This window comes from Hippocampus comes, unplaced genomic scaffold, assembly GCF_001891065.2.
Source record: "Hippocampus comes isolate QL1 unplaced genomic scaffold, H_comes_QL1_v1.1 scaffold82, whole genome shotgun sequence".
NCBI lineage: Eukaryota > Metazoa > Chordata > Actinopteri > Syngnathiformes > Syngnathidae > Hippocampus > Hippocampus comes.
The window spans coordinates 583,090-605,211 of record NW_017805135.1 but is presented as its reverse complement, the minus strand read 5'-3'; the positions used below and the strand labels follow the sequence as shown (position 1 = coordinate 605,211).

General features: G+C 41.9%; 2 protein-coding genes across 2 annotated transcripts; both read right to left on the bottom strand.

Annotated features, from left to right (window-relative positions):
• Nucleotides 1-433: 433 nt before the first annotated feature.
• LOC109513877 (aminopeptidase N-like) lies at nucleotides 434-15,417 on the bottom strand. The gene is made up of 21 exons (XM_019866574.1): nucleotides 15,302-15,417; nucleotides 11,323-12,006; nucleotides 11,108-11,250; nucleotides 10,144-10,283; nucleotides 9,412-9,538; nucleotides 8,217-8,371; nucleotides 6,950-7,063; nucleotides 6,596-6,739; nucleotides 6,163-6,228; nucleotides 6,027-6,092; nucleotides 5,781-5,956; nucleotides 5,390-5,466; nucleotides 5,164-5,297; nucleotides 4,866-4,921; nucleotides 4,591-4,738; nucleotides 4,113-4,204; nucleotides 3,615-3,725; nucleotides 3,368-3,535; nucleotides 2,192-2,332; nucleotides 1,797-1,878; nucleotides 434-1,534 (listed from the first exon to the last, which is right to left on the bottom strand). Exons 2-21 carry the CDS (start codon nucleotides 11,919-11,921, stop codon nucleotides 1,382-1,384), a joined length of 2,892 nt encoding a protein of 963 aa, XP_019722133.1. The 5' UTR covers nucleotides 11,922-12,006; nucleotides 15,302-15,417; the 3' UTR covers nucleotides 434-1,381.
• Nucleotides 15,418-16,614: 1,197 nt separating this feature from the next.
• Nucleotides 16,615-21,809, bottom strand: ap3s2 (adaptor related protein complex 3 subunit sigma 2). The gene is made up of 6 exons (XM_019866589.1): nucleotides 21,619-21,809; nucleotides 20,841-20,932; nucleotides 20,085-20,196; nucleotides 19,828-19,899; nucleotides 19,506-19,613; nucleotides 16,615-18,619 (listed from the first exon to the last, which is right to left on the bottom strand). Exons 1-6 carry the CDS (start codon nucleotides 21,790-21,792, stop codon nucleotides 18,494-18,496), a joined length of 684 nt encoding a protein of 227 aa, XP_019722148.1. The 5' UTR covers nucleotides 21,793-21,809; the 3' UTR covers nucleotides 16,615-18,493.
• Between the last annotated feature and the right edge of the window lie 313 nt (nucleotides 21,810-22,122).

The following is a 22,122-nucleotide window of genomic DNA, read 5'->3' as shown; positions in this document are numbered from 1 at the left end:
GCATTTTTACAAATCTTTTTTGAAGAAAATAATATTTTGAAAAGAATTGTTTTTATTTTATGTTTGTAATTCAATGTTTTATTTTATTTCATCGAATTTAGCCAAGTTTCTTGCTGTTCTGTGCGGTTGTGGAGGCCTTTAATTAGATGTCGCCTCGCTGCAGACTTCCTAAGACAAACAGAGCACACGGAGGTGCTAAACAGGGAACATGGCGGCGCTAAAGTCCTTAAGGAAAGACCCCTGCTGAGGGAGGTTGGCGGGGAAGCGAAGCGACAGCTGAGGACAACACCTCTGCCAGCCACTGATCAACATACATACAGTATATATGGTGATAGTTTGATATTTTGTGAAAAGGGTAGACACTATAAGCTTTGGCTTCAGTCAACACAGCTTTTGGTCTTTGTTTGGTTTCACCAAATAAACAATTTTACAATTTTAAATGTAAAATATGATGTACAACATCCAGACATTGACAGTTTATCTTTGTCAAACATCATCTCATTACATGTTGTTCCCGAACAAAAGATCACAACATCCAAATTCTTAATAAACACACTTTGGTAGCTAGCAGCTAGATGACCTTAGATAAACCCTTCACATGTGTAATCATTCACCGCTTATCAGCTTCCACATAACTTTGGTTACAGTGAGTTTAACACTGGTAGAATTTAAGGTGTTTTTAGTTTGCAGTCATTTATAGATACACACATATATATGTACACGTTTGCTACCACAAACTGAGATTCCATCCAAAAAGCTGATTGCTGTGAACTATACACTAATGGAGTCCATGAAAAACAATGGTGCGTTAACGAAAACTGGGAAATTTCATACTTCAAAAATGATGGTCTTATTTGCTTGGAGTCTTTGTATATTTTGTTTACTTTTTCAGGCACTTTATTTATGAAACGTTAGAAATGTGTTACTAGGGTAAAAACAAAAACAAAAAAATCTACACTTGAGCTGTTTTGAGTTATACTGCCTTTGACCACAACCTGTTCTATCTTATACATACTGCGGTATCATTATATTATCATTGTTCGTAGTTATTCCAATAAAATATATATTTTTTAAATGCAACGTTATTGAGGTTACTTGGTAATATTCCTGCTTTAATACTTTCCAAATACATGGCCAAGGAGGAGGAAACACATTTTTGGAATGTGCATTAAGAGCCTTTTTGGTACATTTTTGCACCAAAGGCATCATTATGAATATCATTTTTGCACCATTAGTTATTGTAACTTCCTAGAAAGTGACCATTTTAATACACACAAACAAAAAGGGCGCAACTGTACTCCAACAACATGGTGCAGAGATTAGGCATCCTGATGATTATAGCATAAAAAAGACAGAAGAGTTATTCCCAACATCCCCCCTTTCACAGAGACTCTCCAGAGAGCCAGTCCAGAACTCGGTCTTTGTTCTCCGTCACCCATTTGATCTGGGCAGACGTTCTCTCCATGGCCTGCTCCAGTGCCTGGGTAGCTGAGCCAAAGCCCACCTCCTGGTTATCCTCTTTGAATCTCTGCAACTGTGAAGAGGAAGAAGAACAAGAACACAAAAAATAGGGTAAATGAGCTAATGAACTGCTGAAGTGAGTTGAGGAGCTTCATTTGGACTAAAGTATTGCTTCGCCGCCCACTTGTGGCATGTCTAGGAAATGTTAAACCTTTTTGCGGGGGTGCCAGTGAGTACTTCTAATTTTACCAGTTTTTTTTTTGGGGGGCGGGGGGGTGTTGCACAAGTATCTGTACTTGTGCAAGTACTTTTGCCACCTCAGTTTTTCATTGTACCTCTTGCAGCTCAAACTCTGTGGAGAAGCGCGTGGTGATTCCACTGATGAGCCCGGGGAAGGCAAACGATCCTTTTCCATATCTAAAAACACAAAGGCAACATGTAAAAAGAACTTCAATGCTGTAAAGTTCATAAACCCTGCCCTCACCCAAAAAAATCATCTGACCTATTTATACACCCCAAATGTTTTTTTCTCGAGGGAGGAAAAAAACAATTTGGAGGGGGGAAATAACAAAAAAGATTTATTTATTTTTTGCAAAGTGAAAAGAAGCCAACTACTCATGTAAAACAATTTTAAAAAAAATTCTAATTGTCATGCACACTGTAAAACGTAAAAATAAAAAAATGGGAAAAAAATAAAGTGAAGCCTTGAATAATAAAGGAATCCACTGACTCTTGGTAAAGCTGTTTCCATTGTGCTCTGACAAAGTTCCAGGCCAGCGGCATGCCCACTACATTGTGGGCCACACTCGTGATGGTGGACAAGGCGTCCTGCTTACGGATCTTAGTCGGGTCCAGAGTGTAATCCAAATACCTGACAACACACAATAGTATTGAAAGTATTATTGGCATCCATCCATCTCTTTATCTACCCATCTGTCTATTTAAGGGTATAAAAGAAGACATTTCATCCAGTATACATATCATGGAAGACAGTGAAGACGGTCATCATCAAGTGGAGAAGATAGGCAGTATTATGGCACAACCATGACACTCATTTAGTGGACGAGTAATATGGAAGAACTGTGAAAATACTAAAAGTGTGCTTGAGTGAAATGAAATTAAGTTCAGCCCTTATACAACTGAGCAGTGAACATTTGTTTGCGAAGGTGGCGAAATGTTACGTTCTCATCAGGGTTCATTCCAGGTCGCAAACGATCGCCAAATGGTCGCTTAACGTTCGCTTGTACACTTCCTGTTGCAAGTGAGTTTTGAACATGTTCAAAATTCAAAGTTCTAAAATGTAGTAAATAGTTCTAAAATATAATCAAAACAAAGAAAACGAAATGTCATACACCAAATGCATGCCATTTATTCCCCAAAAATGAAATTAATGTAAATTAAACAGATATTCCAAATAAATGAAATACATGTAAATTAAATTGATTTGCATTGACAAAAATGTGACAGGCAGTTGGACAAGGATGATGTGTTGGAATTAAATTGGATTATATTACGTAAATTGTAAATTATAATAAATTAAAAATGCAAACAAATGTTTTATTTAAATGAACCATAGTTATGTTAAAATATGTAATAAGAGCAAAACGTGTTTAAATTAACCTATATTAAACACAATTATTTCAATTCAATCCATTTTGCTTAATTTCATGTATCCGTCTATTGTCTACATCATTTCTCCTCATTGGGGCCATTAGTGTGCTGGAGCCTAACCCAGCTGACTTTGGGGCGAGAGGCGGGTTACCTGAACTCGTTGCCAGACAATCACAGGGCACATATAGGCAAATGACCATTCACACCGAAGGACAATTTACAGTCTGCTGCCAAGCATGTTTTTGGAATGGAGATGTTTTGTTTTGTTTTTTTAAGCAATCTTCATGAAAAGCACCTGTTGAGCAGCCAGGGAACTTTCGTGCAGGCCAAGGCCGACCTGAGCCTGGAGGCCTCGGAGGCCAGCGTGGCATTCTTGAACATCCTCCAGACAAAGTCCCATTCGTCTGCGCCGCCCAGTTCCACGGCAATACAGTACACGGCATTTCTCAAGTTGGGATGAATCCTGCTCCGCATACAGTGTGGAATTTGAAAAGGGTGACGTGTGTCTGGACATCATTGTCGAGTGTATTATTAATCCTTACAGATTGTCTTCCGGATGATCCATCCAGCGTTTGAACCAACTTTTGATGAGGTCCCTGCAGGCCGGCATACCCACTGCGCAAGACATTCCAATGGCGTTCATCTGATTGTACCTGACGGTACAGTTTGAATTGAGGTTGACTGGCAGATGGACAGGCTCATGTTAACATACATCAATACCAAAAAGTGTTTCGACTACATCAATTTTAATGAAATAAAATACTCATGAATAAAAAATTGAGAATATTTAAAATAATAATTTAATTCCAATTGAATTGGAATTGATGAATTGCATCATACTAAATTAAATTGGAAAAGCAAATGCGAGAAAGAGTGTTTGGCTTAATTGAAATAAATTTCAGTAAAATGCATTTCAATTCAGTGACCGCCACAGCAACGGTGCAAGACTGATTCTAACAGAGGTGACACAAAACACCAGGTAAGAATGTCAAAAAGAGCTTTACACCCCAAGAAACAAATCATCTTTGGTTTCCCCTTACTGGTCGGTGATTGCCTCAGGGACCGTTGTCCAATTGTGCGTCATCTTCGTGAAGTACTCAAAAAGAGGTTGGATAAGCTTCCTGGTGTACGCCTGCGTTAAAGACAACAATTAATCTTCATTCAGACTTTCATGTTGTAAAGCAAGGTTAAGAAATTTGATTTGAGGGCTCTTGCAGCAATGTGGAGATTATGGAGTATAATACAATAGCCTCCAAACACGAACAGGGTCAGCTAACATTGGCATGTGTATTTGTTGTCATTACAATTCTACAGCTTGACACAATGTGAATTTACAAGACAAAAACTGTTCATTAAAAGGTGCCCGTTTTTTTTCACTTGTTATATCCTCATATTTTTACTCTAAAACCCATGATTCAGGTCCCCTGGGATTAACGTGCAATAAATAAATAAATACATAGATAAATAAATAAATAACTAAATAAAATTGCTTCACAATTCCGAAAATCCTTTTTGAACCTGTAAGGGTCCGTAGACTTCGGTGCGTTCGAACATGAGGTAGTAGAAGTAGAGGTTTCCCAATGCTGCCTTCCACGGGATGTATTGCGTCTCCTTGGACAAGTACTTGGTGGTCCTAAAGGCCAGTGTGACGTCCACCATTTTGGCTCTAAAATGAGGTGCAACTCATTCACAATCCTTACAAACAATGTTCAAATATTATTATTTTTATATTAAAAATTATACAGTATGTCTAAGAATAATTATAACTATTGAGTAGTTGTCGCCGTTGTTACCGTGTCAGGCTGAAGGCGTCGTCAATGATCTGCGCTCGGTTTATTATGGGAATGGTCTGCAGGAAATGAGACATGGTTAGGATAAACTGCAAAAAAATGAGCAGCGTTTAACATTTCAGCCGCACAATCCAAACTGCAGCATCCATGGCTAAAGTTAGCATGTCTTTATTTCAGTCATTTCGAGTCACGTGCCCCAAAGCGTTCCAATAACCAGGCAATTTTATTCAATAGGGGACTGAGGGCTGATGCAACAAAATGGAAACTGTGGACTATAGCACCGCAGTAAATGTGCACTCACCAGGTGGTTTGCTTCCAGCGCGGAGATTAGGCGATTCCAGTTGTCCATGTCGTAGTTGACCCTGTAGTATCCTGACACATTGGTGTTAGCCAGTACCCAGTTGACTCCTGAGACTCTCATTTGAGGATGGCTGTCTGGTGAAAGTGGTATCAAAGTGGGGCGGTTTAAAAAAAAAAAGAAAAAAGCTGCAAAAATCAAGGTGGTGGGCATTAGAACCCTTCAGTACCTGTTTTATGGAGAAGCCAGTACTGTCGCTGCTCAACACCAGTCTTCATCCATTTAATAGGCACAAACCACGTATAACTGGGGAGGGGGTGACAATTTTTCAACAATGGCAACACATCATACAATGTCCTGAAAGATCCAATGTCGTCTGTATGCTTTCCACTTAATGCCGCTGAACCAGGAATGGGATTTCCTTTTGTATTCGTCTTTGTTTGTTTTTCAAAGTGCTCTCTTCATAAAGTTGGGTCTATCGTTTTCCAAACATAGCAGAACTTCATGCTCTGTCTTCTACTGCATTCAAATGCTGATTTTGTATCTTTTCTCTGAGCTTTTCATGGTAAGAATTACTTGATGGTCATAATGTAAATCTTATGGTCACGGTGTAACCTAACTTGAACTGCGAGGGCCTGTCCACCACCGACTCTGGATCCACCAGGAAGTGCTGCTGGGTGACGAGTCCGGTCTTGGTGTTGATGGTTACCACCGGAAAGCCCATCTGTAGAGTCCAGCGATTCATGATGTCGTGGATCGTGCGTGGGATACCTAAGCCCGGAGTGTCCTCCGCTGCCTGGGAAAAACAAAGGAGCAGTAAGATAAAAGCTAAAGTAAAATGAAACACCCAAAATGGTCCTACCAACCTTTTGGAGGTGGTCCCACAAGTCTGTGTACACGGTGCAGTCGAAGCTGAACGCGTTGAGGTAAGTCTAAGTGAGAGAATGCAACATCATATCGATTCCATTGGGACGCAGTTGCCATTTTATTAGTGATACTCACACTGAGTCCCTTGGCAAACACCCTTTCACCCAGAAACTTGGACAGCATCCTGAGGACCGCCGCCCCCTGAAAGTAACACCAGATACTGGGAAACAATGTCCTGGACATACAGTGAATCCCTATTTATTTTGGGAGCGGGTGGGTTGCATATTAGAGAAGCCACCTCATTGTCAGTTTTTTACGCTTGTCTTAAAACTTTTTGGGGGAGGGGCTTTCCACTTAGCATGACACTCCCCACCTGTTGGAGTGTTTTATGTTTAAATAGTTTTAGATCTTTATGGGGGATTTTTATGTGCACAGCGCTTCAATGCAGCAGTTGTTGTTTATGAATTGCTTTACGGATAAAGTTGACTTCAGGTCATTCGAAAAACTCGTACAAAAAAAGCATTAAGCATTAACCGCAGATTTCTCACTGTCATTGTTGAGTGCCTACCTTGCTGTAGGAGATGGTGTTGAATATCCCACTGATCTGAGCAGGTGTGTTCACCTCATCTTCGCGGCGGGAAAGAGGGTGAGAGGAAGCCAGGGCGTCCAGACTGAACACCTGCTGGACGTCGTCCAGAACGATCTGGTCTTTCTGTGATGGAATTATATTGAGTTCAAAGTTTCCATGTTTTTAGGCACAACGCTAGCCTCGGCCTGAAGCCCCATAGGTCGCAATTTTATGAATTTCAGATTTGCTCACAAATCGACACAATTGGTCAGTCCATGTGTACCTGTGTTATTTTCACAAATCATTCAGCCATCTTATTGATTTGTCCACTGTAAAAAGTGTTGTTTCCCTTACAATGTTCCATTGCGGCTCGGCACAGTCCGCTCCCAGGTACTCCACGTAGGACGCGAAGCCCTCATTGAGCCACAGATCATTCCACCAGCGCATGGTCACCAGGTTGCCGAACCACTAAAGCAAACACAAGCAAAGCTCTCATTTCTCAACTAAGACTGTAAGGTATCGGTCCTCTGTTATTCACTGAAAAACACCGATTCACTTTTCTCTTGTTCAGGCCAAAGCAAGAACGGTCTTGTTTTGTTGCCCTCTTGTGACATCTTAGTGACACAGAATCATGCAGAAGTGAGTTGAGGAGCTTGATTTTGACCAAGATAGTGCTTCTTCTGGCAGCCTTCAATGGCTCACTGTTTTTCACTATTCACAACAGGGCTACGTCCCTGAACGTTTTGTTCATCGATCATGAAAAATATATCAAGAAAAAATCCGGTTTTGGTTCTTGGGATTTTATTCTATCAATAACGTGCCTTCATAGATGTCAGGTTTATGTGAGGATACATCACAATGAAAAAGGAGCTTTTAATTAGACTAAAGGTAAGCTAGGGAGCCACTGGTGATTTTGTTTTATCAGCACACCATTTCCCATATGTCGGGATGTCCGCCCCCCCCCCCCTTTCAAATGAGACGATAATCAAACACGGCAAAATAATTTGCGGTACAGGGCCTCACAGAAAGAATAAATAACTTACATTACTTCCGTTTTATTTATTTCGGAATTTGAAGATCTTTAATTTTGAAAAATTACCAGAGTCTCTGTTACATCCGTAAAAAAGTAAAAAATGAGTAAAAAACAAACGTCTTTGGGAAGGGGAAAAGGCCCAGCCAGGAGACAGAAGAGGAGCCTACGACTTTCAAGAAAGAGAAGGCTACATTTAGTTCACATATCGGGAGTCCGAGTTAAAATACGGATTCATCTCAACGGGAGATTCCCACGCGCCAAGCCCTTTCTGGATAATATGCGGCGATGGTGAGTCGTATTTTTCATGGACTTTGTATTTGCGGTCTATCTTATTTTGAAGGCAAGTTCAAATGTTACCATAGCGACCAGAGAGCGTTGCGGCCCGATTGGACGTTCGTCGTGTTTATTATTATGTTTACAAAATACAACAGTTTTCTTGCAGTTCATATCATATTATTTTGTTGTATTTATCCGGCCATAGAGGCTGGTCCCTGAAAATATTGTCTGACATTAAACCGGTCCGTGGGGCAAAAAAGGTTTGGGACCGTTGCGAGAGAGGACGGCTGTCCGGCCCCCAAGATGGCTGACCATATGAGCCAACTCGTGTGCGATGACACTGGCCACTCGTTGTTTGTTTCCGGCTGAGGATTTGTTCGGGTCGTGGAGTAGAGCCGTCTCCCTGTAGGTGACCAGGCCCCAGTTCTCCATGGCACCGGCTTGGAAGTCAGGCAAAGCCACCTGATCTGGAAAGGACCAAGACATTCAGACAGGTATGCAAAAGGTCCTTAGATACTCCAAAAATTGTAGGATCTGGCGTTGTCCAAATCCCTGTTTCTGCTTTCCAATTTTGTGGTGATTTTTATTGACAAACTTAGATATTTACTGTACAAACACTAAACTAACAAAGCGAACTTTCATTTTTTTTATGAGTGACGGGGACCAAGAAGCCCTGCCTCAAATTGGAAAAAAAAGTCAGTCAGTAATTGACATCAACCCAAAAAGGTTTATAATTGACACGAAATGGCATGTAAGCACTACTTTTCTTGAAATGAAGCTCCTCAACTCACTTCCTTGCCACCAAGTTAACACAAGATGGTGGCAAAGTAATTTTTTATGGCTAACACAATGTCAGTTGACACAAAATGGCTGCATCAGAGCCCTCGACGAAGATCCGACATGTATTCGCCTGCGTTCGGTTGACTGTTCCAAACCATACCGAATTGTTCCAAAAATCACAAGCCCATTTGACAACGCTTGTCCAAAGCTATTTTTCCCCCCCAAATGTGGCTTTTTTGTGTGAAAAGACACTGAAATGAAATGAAATCAACATGGCAATTTTCCACTTTGGGTGAATTTCAAGAGGCGGGATGTCTTCTGTCTGTAAAAATATTCCTGGTATTCCAAGGCGTGAAGTTAACACCTGGCACTTGTTTGTCCTCCTTACTTGATTGCTGGCAAGTAGGGAATATCCCGCTAGAGATTTCAAAGCATGCTGGTTGAAAGTAAATCAAAAGCATGGCTGAAAACCTTGCTCAAGTGAATTGAACGCCTTCTGAGAACCACTTCACATCTGGGTAGGATTGTTCATTCGAAACATTTACTTGTTAGATTGAAAATTAATGAACTGTTATGAACTGAATGATTATCTAGAACTAATTCAGAGCTGTGTTGAATTACATTTCAACTCCAGCTTTTACGGGATCTCCGTGTGAAGGAAGCTACAGTTTCGAGTTAAACCTCTGTAGTACATCTGATATTTGTTTGGTTGTTTTTGGTGACCTACCCGTCTTGGGGAGCGGGTAGGGTGTGTCGTAGTAGCGCTCATAGAACTGAAGAATTTTTCCAGTGATATTAAGAGCGTAGTCGCCATGTCCGGCCTCAATGGCCTTTCTTCGAGCCCAAACCCGCACCTGACATAAAACACAGACACAGTATTGTACATTTGAAATCCGGTGATTCACTTTTTACACTTGTTGTTATTTTCCAGCCTGATTTTAAAATTGATTCAAATTACCCTGCCCCCCCGAACAATTCCACACACAACACCCGATGATGACAACAAAGGTATGACCGTTTCAATTTAGAGCTTTTCAAACTAGTACAAATCCACCAGTGGATGAATGAAACTGGGGAGACGGGGGTGGCTGGAGCCTATCGCAGCTGTCTTCGGGCAGGAGGCGGGGGACACCCTGAACCGGTTGCCAGCCAATCGCAGGGCACACAGAGACGGACAACCATTAGCGCTCACACTCACACCTCGGGACAATTTTGAGTGTTCAATCAGCCTGCCAAACATGTTTTCTGGAATGTGGGAGGAAGCCAGAGTACCCGGAGAAAACCCACGCAGGCCCGGGGAGAACATGCAAACTCCACACAGGAAGGCCGGAGCCGGGATTGAACCCACGACCTCTGCACTGTGATATAACAAAATGTGGAAAAAGTAGATATTTTCCGGACAGAATTGTATAGTTCACAAGATATGGATGTTTTTCTCTTCTGTTAAAAGGCTGCTTACCTGTACGCCATTTTGTTGAGTAGACTCAATATAGCTGAAGTCGCTGACGATAAAGGCCAGCAGATAGGTGGACATCTTCGCCGTAGGCTCAAACTTTGTAACTCGGACCGCCACCCCATCCATGACCACATCTCTGACATCTGCAGGGACAATTTTACTGCCGCTTACTTTCCAGTTATTAGGTCAAACAGCGCGTTTCGACAACCGGAATTAGGAACTTTTTGAAGGACCGTGTGAACCATTGTGTCAATTTAGTTCCAGAGCAACGCCGTGGTCAGCAACGTCATGTAAAGGTCTGTCGGTCTGAGCATTTCTAGAAGTTTTAAACAAAGATGTCTATTTTATAAGACACATTACTGGTTAAACTGGTTGATAAAAAGGAGTTTAAACAAAGGGAAGTCTTGGGAGTTACCCGAAAATGTTTTGTCAATATTGTGACTTTTCCAACAAAGGAATATCAGCTTCAAATATTATTTATCAGCCTTCTTGACTACTAACAATTGTAGTCCTGAAAAATAACATATTGGTCCATCATTAGCATTTATACACAATCATTAGCTCTTTTCAATTATTCAACTGCCTCCTGCAAATAACGTGGGTTTTTTTTGTGTCGATGTTTCTGGGACCTTGGGCCTTAGTTTTACGACCGACAAATAGCAAGAGCGAAAAAAAAAATATTCTGGATATTTTGAAGTGCTATCAATATTCTAGGCAACTTGGCCATTCGAAGCAGGAGCTAAAAGTAGCCTTTAATGGAAGTGCAATCAGTATTTGGAGATGAACTACCGGGATCAAAAACCGTTCAGGAACGTTTTATGGAAAGGCGTCTGTAAATATGCTGTTAACCTCGGGCTACAGGAACCATTTAGTTCCGGAGCCGATACGTACAAAGAACATAACGTTCCTGGAAATTCAGGGAGGTATGCAGCTCGAGTTTGCTATATTTGGGAAGCCATTTTCAAACCTAATTCCCGGGCGTTGGACAGAGCCACTTTGTCCCGGTCGTGGATGACGGTGACATTAAAGACAGCTTTCATGGCGGGTTCATCGAAGCATGGGAAGGCTTTCCGGGCAAACGTGGGTTGCATCTGAGAGGTGGCAACCACTCTGGAAAAGTAAAGGAATACAATCCAGAGAAACCATTCAATCCCACAAAAATTCGACATCAGAAACACTTACTTCTTCACGCCATCCTCTAAGTACTCGCTCCTGTAGAATCCTTCCAGTGTGTCCGACAATTCTCCCTGGAACTCGGTGTGCAAGATGTAGGACACTCCCTCTGTGAGGCTGCCGCTGAGCTCCAGGGCCAGGTACTCTGTCTCTGTCACCAGCCAAGACTTGCGGATGGTCGGCATCCGGGCCCCCGACAGGTCGCTCAGCAAGGCGTGGTGCCCGTTGAAGGTGGTGAAATTGAGCTTGTTGGCATGGATGAGGACCAGGTCTGTGGCCTGGTGGCAGGTGAAGACCACATCTGAGAGTCCGCTGAAGATGTAATGGCCGTTTGCGTCGGGCTTCAAGCGAGGCCATAGCGTCACATTGTAGGTGGTGGGGACCAGGGCGGAAGGAAGTCTGTACTGGTCCCACGGATCCTTTGACGCGACTGGAGTCGGATCGGGGGTGTCACTGTTGACCGCCGCTTGTTCTTCGGGTCTGCTTCGATTCTTGGACCTCTCCTTGTCATAGGCGATAGACAGTGCTACAATGGTCACCAGAGCGCTCAGAGCTAACACGAGTAGTCCAAGTCCCACGTTCTTACTGATGTAGTAGACCTTCCCCATGACCGGGAAGGAGTGTCAGTGAAAGTCTGAGACTTTTTTTGACTTTGGTCACGTCGCTCCACAGTTCAGGGCTGGTTCATGATACCTGTGAGGGTGAAGGAATTAGAGAATTTCTTCTGATGCAAATGTCCGGTATAAAGAGAAACACGCTTGGAAATGTTGCTTTTGGGTGAATGAACGAAAATGCATCTGTATATGCACGAGTGGAATATGAATTAAGTTGATCCGAGTGGCCATTTTGCCAACTTGCTGTCGACGGAAAATAACCTCACAATACCTAAAAGGGTTCAGCTTGCAAACATCCATCCATCCATTTTCCCGATCCGCTTATCCTCACAAGGGTCGCGGGGGGTGCTGGAGCCTATCCCAGCCGTCTATGGGCAGTAGGCGGGGGACACCCTGAACCAGTTGCCAGCCAATCGCAGGGCACACACAGACGAACAACCATCCACGCTCACACTCACACCGTGGGACAATTTAGCATGTTCAATCAGCCTGCCATGCATGTTTTTGGAATGTGGGAGGAAACCGGAGTACCCGGAGAAAACCCACGCAGGCCCAGCGAGAACATGCAAACTCCACACAGGGAGGCCGCAGCTGGAATAGAACCCGGTACCTCCGCACTGTGAGGTCAATGGGCTAACCACTGGATCACCTGGCCGCCAGCTTGCACACAAAAGATTTTAATTTTGTTGTCATTTCCCCAAACAACTCTAGCTTTCTGCCACGATGTGACGAAAAGGTCAGACATTTATGTCGACACAAATAGGTTGACGAAGAAACCTAAGAGTGCAAATTGTGGACAACAATAAAAATAGAAATCAACCTCACCCAAAGACAAAATATTTTGCATCCCTTTTGCTGAGGTAGAATTTCCCTTCCATCACGCAACATGACAATTAGGTATAAAGGCACTGTATAAATGAAGCCTACTTATCAAAAGAAACGAAGCTATGTGGGCCATGTTGGAGTAGCATATTGTGCAATTCAGCCTACTGTTGCATAATATTTGAATTTGCCATACTTGACTGTGTTTTTCCTCATTTGCCTGCAGTGTGCCAACGTGCAGATGTTTCCCAGGCAACATCCAGCTCGATGTCATCTTCACGCCCCGCACCAGTAAGCAGTCAGTGATGATATAAAACAAAGTTCCCAAGGGCCGAATTCATGCACGCTCACAAAAATGTCCGAAATATGCCGACACTTTATCTATGGAATCATATTTGTGTAATTGGCTAGTGTGTACTTATTTACTGACTATGGTCATCAAAAAAAAAAAGAAAAAAACAACTGGATTTTGTTGACGCAGATTCACAAGTCAGGTTCCCAAAGATGACTTGGCAACATTTATCACCGCAGGCCTGGCAGGAGAAAAGCTTCAAGCTGTGGCGAAATGCTGGAAAGTTGTTAGTTAAAAAAAACAAAAAACAAGTGAGGAAAACACAGGTATGCCAAGTAAAAAGGACTGTTCAGCTCTTGCTGTCATACTTGCTCCACAAATGATGCTACAACTTCCAAAGAAAAAAAATACACACGAGTGTAATTAATTTTGACATTTATTTTGGCTCGCCTCTCTTTACGAGCACCGTCCTGCAGAGGACATGAAAGAAATTTAGGAGCACTCTATAGTGAAATATTGACAACATCCCAAAGCTACTCTCAACATCTGGAAGGCATGCTTCCATCCTGAACTGAGGCCTCCACTAATGTGGGAGGTTATCAGAATACCGGATAGAATAAGGTTTTGTTTTTGTTTTTTTTGCGCTATGAAGATTTCTTCATTGACCAACTCCGCCGGGTTCAGAGGGGGGACCCACCTCCTCCGAAGGCATCTCCCTGCAGTGTTTTCATCTTGTTAAATGGACTTATATATCATTCTAACATTGTATAGTACAATATTGTGTCAAAAGTTGCTCACTCGGCATTCTTTTCAGCCTGGTCATCCTGGAAGGGGGTTTCCCCCATCTGCGGCCCCTTCTCAAGGTTTCTCATTTTTCCCCATATGTTATATTTTTGGTTGTTTTTCCTTGCCCTCCTGGGGTTTCAGGTCAAGGGATGACGTGAATAGCTGTCAACTGTGGATATGTGAAGCCCTTTGAGACTATTTGTGATTAAGGGCTATATAAATAATTGCGACTTGAGTTTTGTTGTTATTGCATCCGCTTGTGTGGCAAATACAGGACTTCTAATGTATTTTGTATAGTGAAATGTGTAAATCTTCAAAACAAAATGGCAGATTTCCGATGTATTCTGGGAATGGGTTCTTGAAAAACATTTTTTTCCTGTGAGTCGACTCATGATAGATGTGCCAATAAAGTTTCTCGTTGCTGAGTGTAGCTGGGTTGAATTCTCAAAAATAATTTAGGAGTTTGTCTTTTGGGGGACCCCTGGAAATGAGACATTTTTTTTTCGGTGTACTCATGAGAGACAACCAAGTTTCACAATGCTTTGTGAAACCCACTTTAGGGTCTAAATTAAAAAAAATAAATAAATGATGACAAGAAAACCCGCAAAAGCACGGGGGAACATGCCAACTTGAAACAGGAAGTCCTTATAAGAACCCCAAACATCAGAAGCAAAAACAGATGTGCTGAATGTAAAACAAAAGTAAGTTCCGTATACACTTTAAAATTATATGAGGAAACAAAGATGGTCTGAAAGGTAGAATAGGAAGGACAGAAGGAAACAAGGATGAAGGGAGGTTTTCAATGAACTTAACCCAAGTTCCCGGAAGAAACATACACAAGTACGGAGGAGAGATTCAAACCTGGAAACCTTGGAACTGAAACGCAGATGTGTTAACCACTACTCCCACCGCACTGCCAAAACCACAGTATCATAAAATGCAAAACTAGTCACACTTTAATACCACAAAAAATGGTGTTTGCAGAGTGATACCGTCACTTTTTAGCACAGAAAATCCACTAATGCAATATTCTTATTTGCATTGCTTGCATTATACTGACCAGCCAGACCATTCCCTGTGTTGCAGTAAGTTCTATGACACCATCGCTCATAGCCTCTGAAATGCCCGTTGTGAGGCAAATATTTGGATTGAACTTCAACTAGTACAACTTTTGAGGCAGGTCCAGTGTACTGAACCTAATTTGTCTCAGTAGATTAAGCTGACAAAGACGGTCGATGCTGCTGCCGGGCAAAAAAATCAAAACATTCCGGTATGTCGTAAAAACTACAAAGCACTTTGGAAGTGAAGCATTCAACCGTTAAGAGATGTATTTTTTTTCTTAAGGGTTTTTTTTTAATATATATATAGTCCTGTTGAAAAAAAAGCAGAAGGCAATATAGCACCCCCCCAAAAAAAAAAAAAAATCAGTGATAAAAGCAATTTTCCACCTTTTGCGGGAGAAGGTTGTACATACCAGCGGCTGCACGAGTATGTCCACTGCTTGCCTGCAGGATCTGGAATGAGAGCCGGCTGATGGGAAACAGTCTGCAAGGGTGGAGTCAACGAGAGCTACCGCAGGTTTTCCTCGAGGGGTGACTCCCCATATTTGAGTTGGGGGGGGGGTGTGAAAAAAATAATAAAATAAAGAGGAAGAAGGGCCGATTGAAAGAATGTGGTTGTAACAACAAACCTCGGTTGTGGTGGGATAGCTTCAAGAGAATTCCTCGAAGGTACGGAAAGTGTATGCTCAGAGCGCTTCTTCGGAAGAACGACTGGAGCTGATTTATGGCTGGCAGCAGCTTTTATTCATGTTCAGAAATGTCAGCAGATCATATATCAGCATCTGAACTACTCAATACAGTAAATAAGACATAAACACATTCTCTATAATACATACAAACAGTTGGGGTGGGTAACCTAAGACCAGGGGGCCATTTAGGGCCAGTGGCAGCATTTAATAAATTTAAAAAAAAAGCAAGCTCCAAAGCTAGTTTGAGCAACGTGAAATTTGGTTGGACTGTATTGTCCTCCAAAGTCACAGGAAGTCTGCCATTTTGGTTTGAAAATGGACAGCCTAACAAAATATTTTGACAATTTGACCTTAACGACATGACATTTGGTAGGCATGTCTGTCATTAGTCGACCCATAAAAATACCAAGACCTCATGCCCAGAAAGGAACATGGCAGCTTCCTGTGTCTTTGCAGATATCAGCAGCTTCCTGTCTTTGCAGGAATCATACGTGAGACATTATTGTGGGGTTACTCATTTTTTACGACATTTCATGAGCCTAAGTCAAACTGACTTTGGGCTGGATTTCCCCTGAAATCCCGGTAGGTGGTACAGAGTCACTTTTTTGTTGGCTTTAAACCAACATGACTAACTTCCTTTACCTTTTCAGTCATGAAGTCTTGAGACTATGGATATTCGACAAAGTAGAGACACATGCGTACCAAATGTTTTATTGCTAAGGGAAACTGATTTCGGGACGAATTTTTCCAAAAATATGGATGTTTGTCATAATAGGTGCTATAGTCACTTTTGGGGTGAATTTAAACCAAAAAGGCAGACTTTGTGTCTTTTCGGACATAAATGCTTTTTGTGAGTTCATTCACATAAGACATGGCTCCATAATTTCATCGGGCTCAGTGAAACTGGCTTCGGGGGCTGAATTGAAAAGCAAAGTCAACGGTTGGTAGGCGCTACCGAGTCAGTATTTGGAGGGATGACTTCAAACCAAAATGGAAGGCTTCCTCTGGCTGTTCAGGCATGACTTTCCTTGAGTCTATTTTTTTTTTTTTTGTGATGAACATACCACTTGAATTTCATGATGCAAAGTGGAACAGGGTTTGGGGGCTACATTTTTGTGCTAATGAGCCATAATTTTATGTGTGGAAGTACAGTAGCTTTTGGACCCTAGAGGTCGGAAGATGATAAAAAAAAAAAAAAAAAATCCTAGTGTGTCTTCAGCATTTTTATGGCCCTGCAAGAAGTTTAGAGACACTGAAACGGTCCCCTAAAAAAAACACAAAAAAAAACAGTGGAGTGCATCCTTCTTGCTTAACCGCATTGGAGACTCGTGTCACTTGACTGCCTTCCATGATATGTTCAGAGGGAGGGGGTGGGGAGTCGGGAGGGGGCGGGAATCATGTGACTCGTGAACCCCAAGCATATGTCGTCGAGATTAATATTAGTGCAAAAGAGCGGGAGTAATGGATCGTGACGATGGTCCGCCGAGGACAGGCAGACGTTTGGACGCCGCGATGGAAGAAGACTCGTTCCAGGCTGTACGGGAGCCAAAGGGATCGTGTTACGGTAGGGGGTGGATTTGGAGCTTGGGAATTTTCAAAATCAAGACCAGTAATGAGCGTCGAGTTGAAGAAGGGAAAATATGCTTGTCAGCCAAGTCATAAAATATTAAACATGCATAAATATTCACATTCACCTGATGCTTTCTGCCAAAGTTTTTCCTATCAGGGGTGACATGAACTTATTGAAAAGAACAGCAGAACCCTCTGAACTCACTCGGTAGCACACCCTCGGAAATATGAAATAAATTCAGCGCCCCGACACCAGTTTCATCCCTCGACATTACATTGTGTTCTATCATAACAGGATGCACTAAAAGCCTCAGGAACGCACAGCAGGAACTCAACAGCAAGTCAAGACATTTTGGTTTAATGATACAATTTTGAAACAGATTCGAGGGCTTGTGCTTTGATGAACTACAAATAAGCGCCAATCAGTCACAGGCATACTAGAAGGACAGGCCATATTAAATTGGGACGTTTTTGTTTTCTTTTGTCCATGCCGTTTAGTGCCAGAAAAGTCACAGGAAGTCTGCCATTGTGATTTGAAGCAGCCATTACAGCATAATTACGGCCAGCAATTTTTTTGCATTATTTCCAAGGGTCAATCAAAAGAAAACCTGCCCTCGAGTTTGTCTGATGACAAATTTTAACCACATAAATTCGACTGAGGTTGACCTTGATTTTCTGTGATTGCTACTAAATATTAAGTAACCCTCAATTCATCGGCGCTTCTGGGTTTGTGGTGCCGCTATTTCACCGATTTTTATTTTTTGCTCCACATACAATTCTTCTTTACTTTTAGAGTGTAATTCCACTCTGTGCCACAAGATGGGGCAAGTATTGTGTATAACACAAATTTTGAAAACCTCAGTCTCAAGAACCCATACTCTGAAAAGAAGGCTGCCATGTTTGGTTTGAAGCGGCTATTTTTGTGTTACTTTGGCCAATTTATGGTGTCTTCGAAGGCCAAATCATACTACTGATTATTTCCGATTGCTCTCAAAAACTTTCGCCACTGTGTGTGAGCATAGCATGGCGGTGAACTTTGTTGACTGGTCATAAAACACAAAATTCGAAAACGTTTTTCGAATTCGCACGGCAGCAGATATGTTCCACTTGCCGTAGGTTACCTACCACTCTTTCAGGAACAAACACTGACCATATTGTGCAAATTGAACTAGGACACAAGGCCAGAAATAAAACAACAACACTCAAACAACTCACAGCTTTAACCCAGCACACACAAGAGTGGCTGGAGTGAGCGGTCGTGAACGCCGCCGTGGTCAGGAGAGTTCAAGTTGACTGCCTAGCGAGGGCGGGGCCACTGGATCCCGCCCGCCCCCTGCCGAGCTGTATTCAGAACGGGGAAAGGCTGGGCACTTTGATGTTGATGTCTCCAATGTTGATGTTGCGCGGAATCTCGGGCAGGTTCATGTTCTTCACGGCGGAGACGGCGCGCGCAGGTGCTGCAGACAGACCCCCCTGCAGAAAGCAAGCCACACTTTAATATGTACGCTTATTTTTCAAAGGGGACGTCATTGCATCTATATACCTGTCCATTTGTCTGCCCGCCTGTTTCTCTCTGTCCTTCGGTCTGTCTCGGCATCAGTTTGTCTCCCAAGCCAACCAGCTAACTGTTTGTCCATCATCTTTCAGGTGATTCATTATTTTCCTCATCTATTTAATTATATTTGTTTCTATTAGCTCTTAAAATGGAAGAAATAGTCGGCCTATAAATTCAAATGCAAAGGAATGCCCAATTACTGTTACATGACAAAAATAATTCCAAATAAGTCCCCGAGACGACTCAACTGAATCCTCTTTTACAACTACTTCCCTCTGCTGCCCTCTTGTGGCTGATTGCTATCTCTGACGGACTTCGGGTTGATGGCTAATCAGTAAATCAATCAACGGTTTTATAGTTCTGTAGCTGGGCCGCAAAGGGGTCTTAAAATGGTTTACAGATGATTAATAGTATTCAATATGGCGTCTAGTTTATATTGGCCTGATGTGCGCTTTTATTATTTGTTGATAACATTTACATCTGACAGGAGAATTTTTTTTTCCTGCTGTTAATCATCTCATGGTATTTCCCTTTTCACTTTGTAGGTCAGGTTTTTCATCCTAGCTGGATGTAAAATCGTCTAAAGCCTGTTCATTGCTTCAAACTTTGCATCACACAATGTTTATCAGTTTTGTTGTCAAATGATCTTTTTTTTTTTTTTTTTTTTTTTTTTTGTAAGAGTATGTGTAATCACCAAATGGGAGGAGGGTGCTGCGGGGGCACCAATGAAAAATCCTGCCTCGGAACTTTATCCACATTTCGACCATCAGTATTACTTGAATGTGTGTGAGTTGGAAGTCTGACCTCTGACTTTTCCATGCGGTTCTGCAGCTCCACCTGAGCCACGATCTCATTCATGTTTGTCTCCAGCACCATGCCACCCATGACCACTTCCTGCAGGATGTAGTGGACCTGCAGCAGAGAACGAGAAAGTGGACTAAATGTACCAAATATTTGCCATTTACCGTGGGTCTTGGTTTCATTCACCCAAAAATAGCAAAGGTTCACTGTAGTTCACGTTAAGTATCGATCAATCTTCCAGGACTGAAAACAACATCAAATCAATTTTGTTTGCAGGCTTTTTTTTTTGTGTGTGTGTGAAATGTCACTCGTTTCTCACTCTCACCTTGTCCATGTGGAATATGAGGTCCAGTTCACAAACGTTCTCAAAGCATTTATCCAGCGTTTCGACAAACACCTGCACATGACCATATTAGCATCATAAAAATCAGTCCAACACAAATGGGAGTTATTGAACGTAGTTTAAAAATAAGCAGGCATGTTATTTAAAAGCAAGGAGATCACTGTAAGAAACACACGGCTGCAGAACAGATACATTAGTATTATTCTTTTATTTCTTGATTTATCTTTTAATCAGCTGACCTGGATGAGGTCCAAGATGCCAAGCTCGCTCTCGGACGAGTCCACGCAGAAGACAAAGTAGAGTGTGGCGTAGTGGCGGTAGATCAGCTTGTAGTCGGAGCCGCCGATAAGACTGGAAGAACATCAAAAACTCCAGCTTACTACACAATACTGTGAAGCCCTTCCTAATTATTGTTTCCAAAAAACAAATTCGTATTTTAGTCTATCCTCAGCTATTTGCTGAAACATTCAGCTGGTTGCAGCTCTCTGCAGATATTTATGGTCTCTCTGTAAAGCCCGAAAACGCCTTAAGATGACGAGTCGTCGTAATTGAGAAACTACGATCTTTTCACCGTCAAAGCGAAGTAACGTTTAACCTTGGTTGCTAGCACGAGAAGTTACATACAGCTTTCGCCACATTAATGTAAATGCATAGTGTATTTTCCAGTGCATTTATTCAAGATCAAATGAATAAACCAATACGAAAGCAATTATAAGCATATTTTAAGGGGGCCTGGATAACCCACATTTTTTGCCATTCACAACAAGGCTCAATTTTTTTTTTTTTTTTGTGGTGGATCATACATGTCCTGATTGGGAATATAGGTCAGTCACACCACCCCCTCAAGGGATGGCTGACCATTTGCGATAAAAAAACTGTGCTACCATAAACCGTCCAGGATGGAAAAAGAATGTTGGAGAACCCTGCTTTACACTACTGATTGTAAGTCTGGCTCAATCTGGAGATTTGATTGTGCAGCTGCAGTTAACACTTGCCTTCCTCCCTCCAAGAAGTTACAAACGTTATCATCTCGCTTTGACACCAAATGGAAAGTCTCCCGGATGATCTGCTGCTGCATGTCCTCTGCCTGCAACGAAACATAGTGTAGTGTTTCATTCCGAATTATTAAAGAAAAAGTATGTCGTAAAAATACAAGATAACAATTGCAGTACTATGAAGGGGGCCATAAAAACCCATAAGTGAAGTCGCGATGTAAGCAGCCTTGACAGAGTCCAACCTCGATGAAAACCAATCCAAGTTATTGCCGGCAATAGGAATAAACTTTGGCAAACAGATGTCCAAGGACGGATCAGTCCGTATCATAGGGTCCTGTTCCCAGGACTGATTGTGTACCCACAAAGGAGGCCCATGAGGGACGTGATCTAAGATTTTTCCTGGTCTAAGATTGCCCATAAAGCCCATGTAGACTGGTTGGGCAAAATCCCGTGCCGGGCTCTAGTACCCAGCTAAGGGTGGAGAAGTGGTCCACTGTTCCGTGGTCAAGATGAAAACCACACTGCTCCTCCTGAATCTGAGCCGTGCTATAAAATATGAAGACGTTCATGCTTTTATAGCACGTCATTAAAGCTGATATGTTAACCTCGCCTTCACTGGAAAAAAATTAAACATATTACATCTAAACTAACACCAACTAATGCTAACATGCCGTGAAATGAGAAGTCACAATTTCTTGAGAATAAAAAATTCATCAAAACAAACGACGTATTTGTCAAAATCAAACAAAAAAAAAACGCTTACGGAAGTCATACTCACGAAATATTGATAGAATCTGATGAGCCGCGGCTTTCCATGATTGTTAAATATTAATATAGCTTTAATCATGTTTACTCGTCCGTAAACTCCAATACGTTTTTTTAAGAGCAAACCCGATGCAACAGCTCCACAGATAAGCTTGGGGTTTCCAAATAGGAAGTTTTCCCCGTCCATTTCCGGTATTAAGTCCTCGCATTTCAAACTCGACGAGAAACAAAAAAAAAAAAAGAAAAAAAAAGGAAAACAATAGCAAAAAAAAAAAACCCAAACGCATCGATCATTTGTTACGTATGTATATATGCTCGTGCTTCGTTTGAGTCACAGGGAGATGGGCGCTGGTTGAATGCGCGAGGGAATACCGCGAGACCAGATCAACGTTTTTAAGATATTTAAATGTTTTATTAATTATATGCTTATATTATGTATTTATTTTTAATACAGAAATAGAGTATATTGTATATTATCATAATTCTAGTAGCGAGGCACCACCTTGTAAGAGTTGAC

Excerpts from the sequence above, each read along its gene's own strand:
- ap3s2 (XM_019866589.1), bottom strand. The coding sequence starts at position 21,792 with ATGGACGGGGAAAACTTCCTATTTGGAAACCCCAAGCTTATCTGTGGA. Across the intron at positions 19,900-20,084 it reads GCATCTTGGACCTCATCCAG|GTGTTTGTCGAAACGCTGGA; the intron begins GTCAGCTGATTA and ends GGTCATGTGCAG. Across the intron at positions 19,614-19,827 it reads TCATATTCCACATGGACAAG|GTCCACTACATCCTGCAGGA; the intron begins GTGAGAGTGAGA and ends TCTCTGCTGCAG.
- LOC109513877 (XM_019866574.1), bottom strand. The coding sequence starts at position 11,921 with ATGGGGAAGGTCTACTACATCAGTAAGAACGTGGGACTTGGACTACTC. Across the intron at positions 7,064-8,216 it reads CACACGAGTTGGCTCATATG|TGGTTCGGCAACCTGGTGAC; the intron begins GTCAGCCATCTT and ends TGTTTGCTTTAG. Across the intron at positions 5,298-5,389 it reads CTGGCTTCTCCATAAAACAG|ACAGCCATCCTCAAATGAGA; the intron begins GTACTGAAGGGT and ends CACTTTCACCAG.